Below are 17,550 nucleotides of genomic sequence, written 5' to 3' on the forward strand. Positions count from 1 at the left end.
GCTGAAATAAGGGCTAGGTCTCAATGAGATGCTTAAACCTACTGCAAATTTTAGTTATTTCACTCCATTGGATTTATTGAACACTGCAACCTACAAACTTTCTTCTACTGACCACAACTTACATATAAAAACACAGCTAACAATTGATGCATAAGCTAAATCAGGTAGAAATAGAGAGTCCTATAAGACTGTTGAACTTTTATCGTCTTCCTTTTCATAAAATCATAGAATGGTTTGGGTTGAAAGGGACCTTAAAGGTCATCTAATTGAATGTTAGTAAAAAGAATGAAGTATTACAAACCTGATGTCTTCAGAAAATCTTTAATATCTTCTTTCAGTGATTCCAGTTTAATTTCTGGTTTGTGTAGGCTAACCTAATGTGAAAAATTCATAAAGGAAAAAATTAGTAAGCAAACATTCACTAAAAAGAAAGTAATCTGTGTATTTTAAGTTATGAATTAAGAAATATACATGCTTAGTGTTACACAGCAAACTGCCTCCTACTAACTTGAAGGTGGTAGCTACAGCCAAAAATGTCAGCCCATGTGTTCCTAAATCAGTCTCTTTGTTTTTACATAGTGATAAAAGCTTTATGTGGGTCAAAGGATAGGGGCTACCAGTGACATACAGGCTTAACAGTCTGAGCAATCACCCTACATGCTTAGCACAAATGCCAGTTTCTATACATTGAAGGACTGGTCACTGACATGAAAGGATCAAACTGAGAACGTTCCACAACATCTCGCTTAACCTCCCACAGTTCACCTGACAGATAACAAGCACCATCTTCAAACTTCAGCTAAAAGCTGCAGACCATACCTTCTTCTCTGCAGCTCTGATTTTAAGGTATATGCAGTCCCTTGTAAAGAAATGCACTTGACACAAGCCAACTAGGCAACAACCAGCACCACCGCCCTACCACAGCCCTACCATGAAGATGTTGCTGCAGATTTTTCAGCAGCAGCAGGAGCAGCTGCTATAGCATCTCTTTCCATAGACAGACCAAGAGGAGAAGAAAAATAGACCAAAAGGCTCCAAAAGGACATCAGTCAGCAACCCAGGAGTTTCTTGAAGTGATTGTAACGAAGAGTTTCCCAAACACGAAGTGCAGCCATAGCCAATTGGCACTGGAGGATAAATCTAGAGGGCTGGAAAAGAAGAGCAAGCCTGTCTGCCGACTTGAAAATAGCACTGGGAGATCCGTGTGAAACTCACTCCCCAGCTTTGCCAGAGCAAGGCACGTTAGAAGCATATGGCCACATCAGCTACCTAGAAATCTGAGATACCGCTTACCAAAAGCTACCCAGCATATGTTGTAGCTCTATCAGCTGCTGATTCTATTATGATAAATCATACTGCTTATGAACGTGCACTGCCAGCTCATCAGCAGTGTGCCAGCACTAACAGCACTGCTGACAGCACGGCAAGCTTTCGCTCCTTCATACACAGCTAGCTGAAAAGGGGAAGGGATTAAAATGCAGAGACTGATAGCATCAGCATTTCACGTTTTTAGCCCACCTTATTATTACCTGTAATGAAGGCTTTTATATTGGGTGCATTGACTGCAATAGCAAAGAGACTACAAGCATGCTTTCAGAGATAGAAAGGTCATTGTAAGGACGAACCATACAATGTAGGGAGTTGCTTCATTCTCACATCAAATGACAACCATGATCTGTTCAGCACCACGGTAAATGCTGGCAAAGGACCATCACTAAAAGCAGGCTTGGTGCCTCCCCTGTATGAATTTGAAATAAAATAACATATCTTAACCCGGGCAACTTCAGAATTTTTTTCTGAATGTTTTGGTAAATTTTGTCTTAGTTAAGTATTATATACTTAGTTTAGTTAAGCATTGCCAATTTTAATGACAAGGTCCACGGGGCATTTATCTGTGGGTCCCGTGGTATACACATGCTTCAATAATCATTCCCAGATATGCAAAACCCCCTCAGAAACTCAATTCATTGACAGATGATGAATCACAGCAAGAGAAAGCTGTATAATGTACTAACAAGTTTGTTGATTGCCTTACAAGCGTAGCAGTGCACAAAGTGATGAATGTGCAGACAGGAGATCAGTATTTCAATTTGCTGTTGTACATACAGCTGCAAAACCAGGGCTTTTGGATCATTAAGGAGCTTGTCAATATCAATGTCAGACCCCTTTTGTGTGTGTGTGTGGCTTCCTGGAAATTGATATGGGATGTTGTGAGAGGGGAAAAGGGAGCTCAGTCTGTACAGAAAGCCTCTCATTTTCCCTGTCAGGCCACGTGGTACCATGGAGGTACACTGTGGCTCCAGAGCAGTAGAAGAGATAAAACCAAAGCAGGAAACCCTTCACGTGCAGCAGGGTGGCAGTCAAGAAGGGAGCTGGGCAGTTCTTTGGGGAAAACCACGGATTATGCCAGCACTTCACCTCTACCTGTTACCTTCACTGCTTCATGCCCTTTTGTTTAGCCAATTCCTATTTCACTGCTAGCTCTGCAGCAAACATGCTGGTGCTAGTATTTCCTTTATCACAACTTTTATATTTTTAGCCCATTTATTGTGTCCTTTTCTTTCTCTTGAATGCAAAACACCCTACTGAGAAAAAAATTTGTAGAAGAAACATGAAAATTTTCCCCCAAATGATGTTTGTTTCCACGGAGGGCACTTTTGTCCCACTCTTGTCATTTTGGGGTGCAGTCCCTAGAGCCTCTTCCCATTTCCCAAGCCCCCTTTCTACCTTTCCTTTTGTTCCTTCTGATTACAATCAATAGGCCCCTATAGTGCCAGACGGAGCCACAGAGCCACACAAGCTGCTGCTGCTAAGGGCTCGTTGCGTACTGGATTGCTGATGGATTTGATACCCGAAATGCGAGAACCTGGCAGCCAGGCCTGCTCGGGGCTGCGACAGCTGTAGAACACATCCCAGCTCTGCATAACATAGCCAAAGGCAAAAATACTTATTTTAGCAGGCTAAAGGAAATCCCCTCTGAATTTGCTGTAACTTAAGAGAACAGCACCTCTTTGGAATTCGTATGGGTGTTTGTGGGCATTAAATTAAGGAGTCAAGAAGACTCTTCCAAAATTACCAGAGCAGGTCTCACACACTTTTATTTCCCCTCAGACTAACTGCTCTAACTTCCCTGCCCATGGCAGGGGGGTTGGAACTAGATGATCTTTAAGGCCCCTTCCAACCCGAGCCTTTCCATGATTCTAACTTAATTCTATTAGTTAATTATCTTAATAGTTCTTAATATTACGTTGCGAAAACCATTCAGGTATTTTGGTAGGTTTGATTTGCTTGTAAACTGCTTGTTACAATGTACTGCTGAAATATTGTTTTCATTTTCATCCACTATGGGTTTTTGGTAGCACGAAAAACATATTAACAAAATTTTCTTACATAGAAAACATTACTGTGATTTATGCTGATAAAAATGCCTGCCTACAGTTTATTGGGAAAAAAAACACCTTGAGGTGATGTACTGATGAATTGAATTAATTTCCTGCATGACCATAATGCAGGGTACACAGAAGCAGAATGACAGACTCTCCAATTTCAATACACACATCTTGATAAAAGATTAAAAAAAAAAAAAAAAAAAAAAAAAAGATAATCTTTCAGGACTCTCTCAAAGGCAGGGTAAAGGAGCAGGAGCAATAGAAGTCAAAAACCTGTGAGGGCAAAAAAACAACAGGGAGGAAGTGATGCTATCCAGAGGCTCAGTCGGGCCAAGACAGAGTCCTAAAAAGAGAAAGGGATGAATGGAGCATATTTGAGCAAACAGTAACAAAATATTTTTTAAAAACGTTAATGCCTTCTGGTTTCCTTTCCAGTACAAGGCAGTATAGGATATGGCATTTAGCATATTCGTATGGTTAGGGCACAACAGTTCAAGGGTTGGGTGTCCACCTTCATCCACAGTCTTGGTCCAGCCCTTGCAAATCAAGGGCTGTTGGACACTTCTTCCTAAGCAAAGCCATCATTACGGCATTTCCTGGCACTCTCATCCTTCAGCTGTACAGACAAGGAAGTACAGTTTTGGACTTCAAAAAATTGCCAAAACTTCTTCAAAGCAGATAAGGTACCACTAGCAATATTTTGTATTTATATTCTGCACACAGCTCTGATTTTGGTAAGGTATCCTGTTGAAATCTGGGCAGTCACCGTCATAAGTGATACTCCAAATGTATTACAGATTCTGCACTTGCATGTCAGCAAGAAAGAAAATCCAGAGACTCAATGCTGACCTGGCTGAAAGCAAACAAAAGGAGAGCGCAGCCCTAGTTGGAAAAAGGTGTAGAAAATTGATTTGTAGAGCAAGCAAACACAAAGGGACAAATTGAGTTCCAAATTAGTGTCTAAACTTGGAAATAGCATTCACTCATCAGGATCGAAGCAGTATTGATCATGCAAGAAGACAGATGAGCCCCTAAGGCACAGCACTCAAAGCAGCGTAGCAAAGTGGCTAGAGGACCAGCAACACACTACAGAGAGGAAGTTCAACAAGATAAAGCATCACAGCATAACAACAGTGCTAAGCTATTTTTTTTCCAAAAATAATCACTACAGAAAATTGGTCCAAATATACTGAAATGTGGAATTGTATCAGGTGAACATTTTTTTTCCTGATGCAAACAGTTCTGCACCTAACTTCACACAGTAAATATTTTTACTGGCTATCCACAATCACTCCTTTTCAAAACCTTTCTGTTTTAGACAAGTATGCACACCAACAGTGCATTTATTAGTCCTCATTAAGACTTTGCACAAGTGACCAATATTTTTAGCTTTTATAGCTATTATTTCCCAAATTACAGTAATGCACACTATCCCAAATGTAGTCCAGCTTTAGCAGACAAATCAAATGAAGGCTAAAAAATATTTCCCTTTTCCATATACTCCATTCGGACATAACTAGATTTTATCAGAATCAAGCTGACTTGTTTAAAACCACTTCATGTATTATGACAATGTCAGCATAAACACTCTCTGAGCACCTAAAAATCCTAGAAATTTAAGGGAGTGATTTTAGTTTTACTTAATATATTTCTGTACGCAAAAGACGAATACTTCTGAGCATAACTAACAACCTTCAGGAAGTAGAGAACCCTGAATACACTGACTTTTTCCAATTCTTTCACATTCTTACAGTAATTGTACGAAGGGTGAAAGTGTTGTGAACTCTCCTATACAAGTAGAAACAAGTAAAAAAATCTCACAGTTGAAACAGAGTTTCAATTAGCCTCACACAGTAATCAACAGCTTCAAACGTTAAGTTCTCCCACAAGATGTACAGGACATATTTTTAATAACACAATTTTGATATGTTAATTAATTTTCTAGGTTTTATATAAATGCAAAATTAGTGCTGCAAACAAAATGCAAGGGAAAACGCGTACAATCCACCTTACTAAAAAATGAATCTGCAAATCAAGCTTGCATTGTTTCTGAACTCCATAATCTGTTCAACGTATTCATAATTGCATTCAATTTAAAATTCATTACACTGCAGATGTTACTGCTGAGCCATGTGGACCAGAGCACGAGCTCTATCAGAAAGGGATAGCAAGCTCTTTGTTAAATGCAATGCACGAAAAGGAATCATTAACTATCTCTGATGACTCATGAGCCTATGTTTACTTGCTAAGTTTTATTAAATAAATGCTACATTTCACAGAAACATTCTCTTTCTTAATCTGATCTTTTACTTAAGTAGGGATGAGTATCAACTTTTTTTTTTTTTTTTTTTAACTGTTGGGAAAAAGTGCCACGAAAACAGTACCTTCAGGTATCTCACAGATCATTCACTCCACATGAAGTACCCTAAAACGGTCACTCACATTCCCCTGTAGAAGCACACACTCAGGCAGCTTCAACAAGCATCATTCCTGGTGCTCCTCTCTTGCTTTGCCCCAGCTGAAGTCTTGTGAAGTCCCTTACCTCTCACTTGATAATTTAGGTCTTTAGAACTCACATTTCCGCTTTCAGCCTCCTCAGTCAGCCATTACCTTGTTCTGCTATAACTTCTCCTTAAAGCACTCCTGTCACAGGCATCTTACAAGAAACACAGATCTGAAAATGTCCACACATGAAGCGCCAGGAGGGATTCCTTGTACTGCGGCTATTTCTTGCTTGATTTAAAACACAATTTACAACCTTTACCTTTCACTTTATTCTCACCTCCTGTTTTATGAAAGTTCTTTTTTTTTTTTTTATTACTATTTTTTCATTTTATTTTTCTTTAAAACCTTTACTTGTTATTTGCCCCGGCCATTAGAAGTTCCAGGCAACTCAGGCAGATGCCTATCAGAGGCCTGGAGAGAGCAAAGATTTTTGATGTTCCTTTAAATATCTGTGTCAAAAAGGTGACCCTTTTCTCAGATCTCTCAATTGTTCCATTTTTATTGTCACTTCACTGATGAAGATTCCGCCTCCCTCCCCCCCCAAACAAAAAAAAGCAAGGTTTTACAAGAAATTTTGATTTCAAACTGCATTTTCTGACTGCAGAATTAATGTTTCCCTAACCACCTCTTATTTTTACCTTAAAACATTTCAGAAAGTGAAGAATGAAGACAAAACCAGACAATTTTGTTTAGTCTCACACTCTGAAAGCTGTGCTTGAGAAATTGCAATCAGATTTCTCTTCAGAAACCCCAATGGCCCCAGCAGCACTCCTACCCGTTGAAAAGCTATTAGCTAATAGTTCTGTACTTTGTCACTGTTATTATTTCCTTTCAAACACAACTCAAAATAAAAACTATGCTCACTCTTCCCTGCATTAATCTCTTGGTATTAAATGCAGGCACATCATCAATATATCGAAACTCAACCTAGCATTTCTTTTCCCAATCTTCTATAGCTAGCATATGACCCTACCTCTATTTCACTCCTCGGGACAAAAATGTGATTATCTGATACCCACAGAGCCAGAGCTGTGACAGCAAATCATCTGGTGCCCACACCAAACTAATTTTAAAGAGATTGCACATCACAGTCCTTGACACAGGCGCGGGCTCCCAGTGTCAGTCCAACCCAGCGCTGGCACGATCAGTTCATAACCGCAGGACTACTCCATCATCTCTTACAAATAACGCCAGGAAGTTGTGTTTTCTCTCAAATTCTATTAACTGGTGAAAGAAACTGTTCATTCTCAGCTCTCCTTCCTAGATTTTAAAGAAGAGATAAGTTTACAAAACAGTTTTTGCTGAAAGTTAAAATAACGTTTGCGAGACTACATGGCATCTTAAAAGTATCAGGCAACGTAATACCGGACCTTACGATACATTCCAATTCTCACATTTCTACACTGACATGTAAGTATCAATTACTGTAAAGGTAAAATATAACTGAAGTAGTAATATCCATAAGACTAAGTTTTATTCTGATACACTGCCTCAACAGATTTCTCAAAATACAGTGTGGCGTTCAAAAAGTAACTTTAAATTAACTAAAAGGGGACCACCGATAGGTCAGTACTGTAAGCACTGGAGACAAGCATTGTTCAGAAAACAAAGGGTAACCAGCAAACAAAGAAATCCACCGTGCCCTACTGACCAACTGGAGTTCGGGCACGATGCACAGCAACAGCGAAGACTTTGAATTTGATAATGCAACTTCAGAAGCACTCCAGGCAATGGGAGAGAAACCAAGCATTAATTTAATACGGAGAGTGGCAAAATTCGGAAACCTTCAGAATTCCACACAGCTGAAAAGGGATGGGGCAAAGATAAGGAACACGCTGATAGGGCCTTTGCAATTGCACAGCACAGAGATAATATGACAAGCATTATAGATAGAACAAGTCTATACCATACAAGAAAAAACACAAATGCATGCAAGATCTATTAAAAAAATAATCAAGATCAAGTAAAACATACAGATTCCTGACAAAAGGGATGCAATTTTGGAGCTATTAGCTTGAAGTGCCGGCTCCGAAAGATGACTTTTAATGTTGTGAAATTGTTTAGCTGGTTTATCTAAAGACCCTCCAGTCTTTCAGATTACTATACTGAGCTATAGCTCTTACTGAATCTTCTATTACAAATTCCTCAAACGCCTACTGTAAGAATCAACCTGAACATTTGTCTCCTCCTCATTGCCCTTCGTAGGGATGGAATCTTCTGACCCATACTGCACTAAGTTCTTCTGTTCTGTGAAGCTATCAGGACAGATTTGGTGGTGACCATTATTACACTGTGATTTATTTACTCCACGGGTTTCCCTTATGCTGTTAGGTTATGCAGTTTCAGCTTGTATCGAACCAGTGCTGACCTGCTATAGAATCATGGAGGGACGCAGACATTTAAATGCCCTTTCAGGCATAAGATCGCAGAGGGGCACTGCTAAGGTCCTCAGGCTGCCCACCTGGTGCTCACAAAATAACCATCCACCAGCAGCACGGAAATACCCTGCCTAGTCCTGACCGTACCAAACCTCCTCACGTGTTAAAACAAACATGCTAGGTACCAAACAGCTGTGAAATGAGGCCTTGCAGGAGACAGAGGAGAGAGAATAAAAGCAGAGGTGAGCTCAAACGTTTTATTATCATCAGTAATGGAGTTGTTAAAAGAGAGACCTGTTCTGAAAACCTATTGCTGCCTTTACCAAGGACAAGGCCTTGAATTTAACTCTCCACACCTCACATCAGGCCATCTATTTGGGATGCTGAATTCCCCAACATGTAGCAGGAACCCAACATCTAGATTGTTTTATAAATCTAGCCTACTTGAAGTCATGCATGTTTGCTTACTCATGTTTTTTGAGAGCAGTCAGTGAAAAAAAGCCAGGCAGATATATATATATATTTAAAGAAGCATCTGGAGACCAAAAGACCAAAACCGAAAAAGGCACACAGCAATGTCTCTTGCTAGGGAAGGCTTTAGGGACACTGAGAGAAGAAAATCACAACTCGTTTAAAAACTCCACAGAACTAAGGCAGATAATGGGCATACTATCCTACAACGGATCTGCAGAACTTTAAGCATTGTTCACAAAACCTTAAATAAGCCCCAGGATTTTATAAAATGAAACCCAAAGGATTTCAGTACATGCAATGACAGCTATAGCAGCACTACTATGTTGTCATGGTCATGAAATCTAAAATAAAATATATCTGAAAGGGAGTTCACCTGAAACACAAAAAGCTGGTTTCAAATGCAGACAAGTTACCAAATACAAACTGTTTTTCCTGCTACAATAACGTATTTCCGAGTGAGTTTTTCACTTATTTTCTGCTCTTTTCAGCAAACCCTCATTTCTCAGGGGGTTCTCTATGGCAGGGAGCAATTCTCTATTGTAATTCTCTATTGCAAATCTCAGACAAAAGCCAAAACCGGTCATTTTCAGACTGGGTGAGGTTTGAAGAGGGCAGCCCCGAGATTCTCCTGGAAACCCTTCGGCCCCAGAGCGGCAAAGCGAGCCCCGGGGAGCGGCCGGGGAAGGGGAGGGAGGGGAGGGCAGGCCCCGGGCCGCGCCCCACAGCCGGGCACAAAGCGCCGGGCCGGGGGGGGAAGGAGCCAGCCCTGGGGCCGGGCCGGGGCTCACCCGGGCCTGTCGCTCGAGCTGGGAGTGGAGGCTGGAGCCCTGCAGGCGCTGCACGATCCGCGCTATGGTGAGGGACAGCCCGCTGTCCGGGTCCAGCATCGCGCCGGGGGCCGGCCCGGAGCGCTTTGGCCGTCGCACCGCCGCCCGTGGGGACGTTACCAGGCAACGCAGGGAGCGGGGCGGGCCGCCGCCACGGGGGCCGGGTGGAAAATGGTTCCCGGCTGAAGAGTTCCGCGGTGTCAAAGGGGGTTTGGGGGGGGGGATGGCACTGCGCCCCCGTCGCCCCCCAGCACGGATAGCCAGTGCCCTGTTCATGGGCTGCAGCCAGACAGGCTGCCCTGGGGGCTGCCGCCTCACCATGGGGCTCTGGCAGGCTCCTTCCAGCCCGTGGGCTGCAGTTCAAACATAACTGGTGAAAAACCCACACTGCTCCCGTTTCCTAAATGATTTTGTCCAATATATCCCGCTAGGAAAGAATCTGGAAACATAGGGAAAGCCTGCAAGTGGATCCAGGGGTATGGCAGCACCGCCTGAGCTCAGGCATAGATACATACCAGTAACAGGTCCCAGCCACCTCATGTTGGGTCCAGTACAGAGAATCATAGGATGGCCTGGGTTGGAAGGGACCTCAAAAATCCTCTAGTTCCAACCTCCCTGCCATACGCAGGGACACCACCCACTAGATCAGGTTGCTCGGTCTCATCCAACCTGGCCTTGAACACCTCCAGGGATGGGGCATCCACAACCTCTTTGGGCAACATGTTCCAGTGCCTCGCCACCCTCTGAGTGAAGAATTTCCCCCTACACATGGCCTGCTCTTTGTTTGGGCTGAGCTGACAGACAAAATGTCCTCGTCTCAGCAGGAAGGGTGAATGTGTCAGCCTTACCTGCATGCCTGAACACTTATCTGGTGGATGCAGGCTCCCAGCAGCAGCCTCAGGCAGCGTTTGTAGCTGCTGCGGCTCACTAGTCACTGCCCTCCGGACCCCATGGATTACCTGGCTATTAGCATTTCACATTTAGCTCAGTGACTATTAAAACAGTATTTTACATCATAATTAATTATGGCTTAATCAACGTGTCCATCTTTGCATTGAAAAGTACTAAGGTTTCGCATACAGTCAGCAATTCCTTCTCAGCTGAGCTGCTACAATCAACAGCTACAAGGCAGCATCCTCTTGAATTGCTTCTCAGCTGGAACTGACAGGGCTTCAAACCCATTTCAGAGCAGTCAGTAAGAGAAGCTTAAAAAAAATCTTTAGCTGTGGTTTAAGTGGCTTTGTACTAGTGTGAGGTAGCTGGATTCACATCATTAAAGCTTGAGAGCTTAAAACACTGCTGTCTAGGGCCTGCGGTATCACATCCAGATGGAGTGAAAAGAGCCTTTAGCTACACAGCCTCTTTCTGTGTGCTTCAAGGGAGATACTAGTTGACCTGCACTCCAGTAAAGTTTTATTGCACTCTTGAAATTTTGTGTACTCAGCATGGTAAGTCATTAATTCAAGCTCATTACGAGGAGCCAATACAGTTCTTATTTAAACAGGACAGCTGTGTGGCACCAGGTACATCTCACTGGGTGGTATGAAGCAAGGAGCTTCAGCACGCTAATCGTTTCTGGGGAAATTTGTTCCTATCTACATAAGTAACAGCACTATGTAATCTAATTCTCACTTAGTAAGCTAATTTACTAAGCCCAAATATTAATTTTGTAAAGCACAGAATCATTATTAAATAATCTAAGAGACTTCAAGAAGTTAATGTCGAAAAACTGAGTGTTGGCTTCCAAAGTCAAGCATTAGTATTTATTTTCAGCTCTGAGGATGACCATACCTCTCTAAAATAAAGAATGTTGTAACATTCTTAAATATCAGGTTATAACTTTTTCATTGCTGTGAACTCTGCATGCAAGTAAATCCGAAGTGAGGAAATGAAGATAGATATCATCAGCTATCTTGCTAAAAAAAAAAAAAAAAAAAAGGTAGATGTTACAGGTATAAAAATGCACCTGAATTCATCACTCTGCAACCTTTTGACTTCTCAGCAAACCAGCAAACTTTTCTGGATAAACCAAAGTTTAAAGGAAAACAGCAATAGAGGGCCAGAATTAAAATTCCTTAATCAACTGTAGAAGAAGCTTAAAAAATATCTTACATGAAATTGAAAGACTGAAGACATCTCTCCTCTGAATTAATGGAGAGAACAGGGAAATCAAATGCCCAGTTGTCTACCAATGCCTTAAATACCTCTTCTGGTTTACATCAAGTTGTCTGTCAGTTCTGTGCTTGCATGCATTTATGAAGTTAGTGCACATTTGCTTTTCTTCTTGTATTGGGAGATAACGAAATGTTTGCCTACATTCCCAACTGAACAGGTATACAAAATGTAATAGCTTTATGTACTAGTTCATATTAAAATTCTGCAGAGTTTGCATGGAGGCTGTGCATCTCACTGTTTTTTGTTTGTTTCTTTTCATGTTTTTGTTTTTGAGGAGGATCGTTTTTTTTGTGTAGGAGCTCTGTCTGTTAGAGAGGCACATGCAGAAAATCATGGTACGCCACTAAGCTCCACAGCTCAGTGTCTATCAGTACAGGGTTCTACATTGCAGCTGTGAGTATGAGAGGAAGACCCTTCCCTGGCAGAGTCCTTGGCAGCATTTTCTTTTCCAGATTTTGGGAGAACTTGTGGTCTGCCACATGTGAGAAGACATACTTGGAACTCAGAGGCAGAAAATGGAGGAGGGACTGCAAACACCATTGTGTTTGGCAAGTGTACTTATCAGGACTGTGTGGTACGTGAGGACTCTGAGATTTGGTACTTGTGTACCTGTAACACAGCACTGTGACTGGCTGTTTTCTGTGCTGTGAACTGCAGGCACCACATCCAGCTAGATGGCAGAGTCATGGGACAGGACAGAAGCCATGATATTCTGCTGGTTAGAAGCGTAAGTTCTCCTGCTCCTGGGGAATACATGGGAAGCATACAACAGAAGAGTATCATGTGCAAAGCATAAGATTTCTCAAGTCTCCAAAAGCCATCTTTATGTCTTATGGGTCAACAAAACAGGCGAAAAAGCTAATGTCAGCTGTTGATGAGTGATTTCCTACAGCTAACAACCTCCACTCCAAATTTACTTCTGTTACCTTCTTCACATGCACATCTGTCATTCTTCATTCCCTGTTTTTCCAGGCTCTTTCCACTCTGTTTTCCTTCCTCCTGTGTTTTATTTATATATTTTTATATATTTTTTTTCTGCTGTCAGTTATGTCTCCAATACGGGTAGGAAAACTTGCTTCTTCTAAATGCCAATCAAAGCTAAAAAGGAAGGAGATATAAAGAGATCATCTTTACAGCATCTCACTGAGTGCTCTTAACTGCTTCTTGTGTATCCTTACCATATCCAGTTAAGAAATCTCATGCTTAAGTGTGTGCTTCTTTTTTGTTTCCTTACAAGGAGCTTACAGCATAGCAGCTTGAGAAAAAATAGTGTCACTGTTAAAAAATATCATTTGAATAACAAGCATTGGCAGAAATCCCAACATGAATGGCATTCTCTTTAGCCCACCCCCATTGGATCCCATGACAAGTTTAACTTTGTTGATGTGATGTGTTTGACAGTTCCTGCTTTTTCATTGTGATTTACTTTTAAATTGCAAGTAAGCAACTGCAGTACAGGCAGCATAGAATGGTTTTATGATGTCCAGTGCCACATACCAGAGGTAGCTTTTGCCTGGTAGGTTTTGGCGGAACATCTGGTGTAGGTGTCTTTGTTTTCAAAATTTTTTGTTTGGTTGTTTGGTTTGGGTTGTTTTTTGTTGTTGTTGTTGTTGTTGTTTCTTTTCTTTTCTTTTTTTTTTTTTTGATCTTTCCCTTTCTTCATCGCTGACCTACAGCCTGAATACCAAATCTCTTCCCCATCATTTCTCACCTCCACTTACAGCTGTGGTGATCTACAGTGTAACATCTTTCTTTACTGTGTATTGTGTTGACTTACTGCAGTTTGCTATAACTGATACTGGTATCCCAACTGTCTTATATTTATCTGCTACCGCAGGTCTGGAAAGCATCGAGAATTTGGCAAGGGAAAGTAAAAATTGCAAAGCCGGTATCTGAAATATTTCACCCTTAGTCTCTCCCTGTTTCCCTGGTGGGTTTTAGGTTGAAAAGAGGAGAGGATCTGAAGCAACAGATCGTAAATTACATACTGTCATTTTTAAGGCCACATGAGACAAAATATATTTTAATGCTTCCTCATAATTCTGAAGACCACTTTATTTCTTGGAATATAAAGCAGACAGTAAAAAGGAAAAGCATCCAAAGGAAACATTTAGTACCTGGAAACTTGTCTTTTTTTCCCCACAGCTATGCTAGTCAACCTAATGAAAACCAGGGCTGCCTGTAGGTATCACCAAAGGAGGCAGGTGCCATGTACAACAGAGTAATGGGTGAGGGAGGTAAACAAAATCCCAGCAGTCCTAATGCCCAGATCCCAGCAGTGAACAAAATCCTGGCTCTTTTGGTCAGCCGCTCCCAAGCCTCTCCTTCCTGAGCAATTCACAGCACTGAATTCTCCTCCCCTAAGCAGTTCATTTGGGGAACTGCATAACTCTTGCTGCCCTGATTCCAGCTTACTCTCATTCTCTTGCTTCTAGAAATAACAAGTCATAAAATTTCCACCTAGGGCTGCTTTCTCTGCTGGGAGAAAAAGGAGGTGAAGGGTCTTGGGGTGGTCAGGGGCACTGCCCCCTTACCTTACCTGTGCTGAGAGGGTGCATTCAGTGCTGGCAGTGTAAGGGAAAGAGGTATACTGATATATGAACACACAGTACTGACTAGTCTTATAGTTTTGACAAACTGTAACTTGCCTAACTGCATATTTTTACTGGAGATACCACAAAGGGCAAGATATATGAGAGTAAAATAAAATACATTGCCTTCATGCATTTCTATTTTATGTCTCTTTAATCTAAAATATTTTTTAATAGATAGCTAAAATGGTACAGGTCTTCTCTCCTGTGATCACTAACCTAAGGGGTACAGGAGGTTTGCCACTATTGTCGTTGAGTGGCTCAGAAGTTTTTTTGTGGCATTAGATGTCTCATCTCTTTTGAAGTGTTAACATGCCTCCACTGTTAGCAGAAAATCTGTCATGAACTAAAGCATGAAGTTCAAATAGCTACTCTCTAGGTTTCTCATCCAAGCAGGTTCTTTCAGAGAAGAATATATTCAGTCCTTTGCTTAGTGTGTTCACTCCTTATACTAGACTAATGCAAATTAAACTTTAATCTCAGTTATGGGCCAACACCCACTGTTTTCTTATGCAATCAGAACCAGGATATATTGTTTGTAGCTGATAACAGAGAGATGCAGCAAAAACTACAAATGCAAGAAAAAGGAAATTTCTGTCAATGACTCACCCTCATCAATTTTAAGTTTTCTTCAGATTGCTACCCAAAAAGCAACACTATACTTTGACAAGTTTCAATACTTTTTAAAAATAATTGTTTCCCATAGAGTAATGAGATTTTTTGTCGATATACCACTGATGCAATCTGAAGAATGTGGGAAGCTTAGACGATGTATCTGGTGTATCTTCACTTATAAGGACAGAAAACATCTCTTATTGCAGACTATTGTTCATGAAAAGTAATATATTTTTATCTAACACATGGCTGAACTTGAGAGCCAGACTTGACTACCAATGACATCAAGGATTATCAGTCTAGTTTTAGGTGTTTCACATTGCTTCAGCTCTTGATTTTAGGTAATTTCCTACCAGACCTTGGCTTTGTATAGGTATAATCCTCCCTGAAGAGGATCGTGTATCTCAGGTCATGATATCTATTGCTGGTACTTTTTAATGGCATTGCTGAGTCGTAGTAGTAACATTCAGTTAGCAGGCATGTAAAACACAGAACATGCACAAAGTCTCTCATTTTTCTAGTATTATTAGTTTTAGTCCATTTTTCATGTGTTTTTTTTTAATTTTTATTTTATTTTTTATTATTATTATTATTAATTAAGCAACATGGGCTTGAGCAGTAGCACTTTGCATTTTCTGGTTCTTAAAATCCTGTGTGCACATTTACCAAGACTATTAAGATATAATTACGCAGAGGCAGGTTTTCTTAGGCTTACAAAAGAAACAGCCTATTAGCCTAGATCAGTTTTGAAGAAAAACACATCCTGAACCACAGATACAGCTTATTTTCAGAATAGTGTTTGTATTTCATACATGGCATATATATCTTAATTTTAATTTGTATATTCACCTATCAGCAAGTTTATCTGGAAATTTACACAATTATTGCACATAGCCAAACCTTTAGAAGACATTCTTCAACATTATCCAAGCAGGCATGTAAGTTTAGTTTACTTTAGCCACTTCTTTTATGGTTCTTTAAACAATCGGTCAGTAAGCAATGAAAAGAGCTCTCAGGAGACTCTCAGTTGACATCTTCAGGCCACAGCTTATTAGTATATAGGTATGATAGGGTGAGATTCTGTGTTGCCTTTTCAAGCCTATTGATCTCAGTGAGACTCTGTGGTATAATCATTCTTAGTCATTAAGAAGCAAACCCATAAACTTCAATGGCAGAACGTGGACATCTCCTTGGGTACCAAATCTAGGCATTTTTTATTCCTCTGATTAAGATTTGATGGTGATTAAAGTGAATTTATCCTCTTTCTAAATGTTTTTATTACCATTAGGAAGCATTAATAGACTTATTAGTTTCCTTCTTTGTTACATGTCCAAATAGAAAATTCGGAAGTAAAGAATAAGCCAAGAAGATAGAGAAGAACTCCTGTAGGGTTTTTGTAATTCTTTCCTGGTGGTTAGGGTTGGAAAATAAGCAGATACAGTAAGTGTGTTGGAAGCAGCACACTAGGTTGGGTCACAGGGGTCCTCACTTCCATCTAGGAGTGTTCAGATATCCTTCACCTTGACTTCTGCTTCCTTAACTTGACATCTGCACTGTTGAAAACACATCTGGAAGTGCCAGTAAGATAAACTACCCAGGGGAAGCACTGAACGGACTGAACATAGCAAGCAGAAACCTTCATAAGCTTCTCATAGTTTCATCACCACTGACGATACTTTTCTGTCCTTCTATGGACAAATGCTTTCTTCTATCGAAAGGGAGCACAGGGGATCAAATAAATATCGTAGCCAACTATGGAGTAGAGTCTCCTCAGATAGAGGAGGGGCCTGAAGAATCCTATGCCAAAATACTTAGGATTGTCCTGTATTAGTCCAGAAGACGTTAAGTCAAAATGTAAAACTGAGCCCTAACTTCTCTACACAGTTGCTCCATTTATACATAGGAATAGATTTTAGCAGAAAATGGTCTGAGAAGGTTGAATACTGAAGCTGCCTGTTACAGGAATTTTTGGTCAAGCACAGAACAGAAGTAAATGAACAGTTTTTACTGTGTAAATAGGTGTATGATAAGAGCGTGCACAAGAATTCAAAGCAACAGCTTGAAAAGAGTGGAACAAGGAGGTGGAAGAGCAAGCACACATAAAATGCAGCTCTGAATGCACTTTACAGCATTCAGCACAAACAAAACCAGGCAACTTGGTTTCAGATGAAGCTCTGCACACTGAAGGCAAAACCTTTTTAATATGCAAATGCAGTTTGGTTTTCTGTTTTGCATCATTTGTTAGAGCTCAGTAAAGAAATCTTTCCAATGCACAATGGATTTGCTAAATTAAAAATAATAATAATAAAAGAAAGAAAAGAAAAAAGAAAAAAAAAGAAAAAAGAAACAGAGTCACTGTTAAAACAGCAAAACAAACAAACAAACAAACAAAAAAAGGTGTTATTTTGTTAATTAGTGGGATACGAGACTGAATCTTGCGATTTATATTTCAACATATTCCCAGAAGCACTGGGAAGGAAAATAGAAGGCAGCTCTCCATAATGCTGAAGGCCTGAAGGAAAGTTGGAATTATTTTTATTCATAAGAGAAAGGAAGGAAGGAAGGAAGGAAGGAAGGAAGGAAGGAAGGAAGGAAG

At 40.6% G+C, this 17,550-nt stretch overlaps 1 protein-coding gene across 1 annotated transcript in view; it reads right to left on the bottom strand.

Annotated features, from left to right (window-relative positions):
* Positions 1-9,685, bottom strand: part of TBC1D19 (TBC1 domain family member 19) — a 47,292-nt gene extending 37,607 nt beyond the window's left edge. Inside the window, exons 1-2 of the mRNA XM_035325370.1 lie at positions 9,535-9,685; positions 302-374 (exon numbers count right to left, since the gene is read on the bottom strand). Coding sequence (XP_035181261.1) covers positions 302-374; positions 9,535-9,633 — 172 coding nt within the window. The 5' untranslated portion in view covers positions 9,634-9,685. The remainder of the gene's footprint in view (positions 1-301; positions 375-9,534) is intronic.
* Positions 9,686-17,550: the final 7,865 nt, after the last annotated feature.

This window comes from Oxyura jamaicensis, chromosome 4 (genome assembly GCF_011077185.1).
Source record: "Oxyura jamaicensis isolate SHBP4307 breed ruddy duck chromosome 4, BPBGC_Ojam_1.0, whole genome shotgun sequence".
Lineage (NCBI taxonomy): Eukaryota > Metazoa > Chordata > Aves > Anseriformes > Anatidae > Oxyura > Oxyura jamaicensis.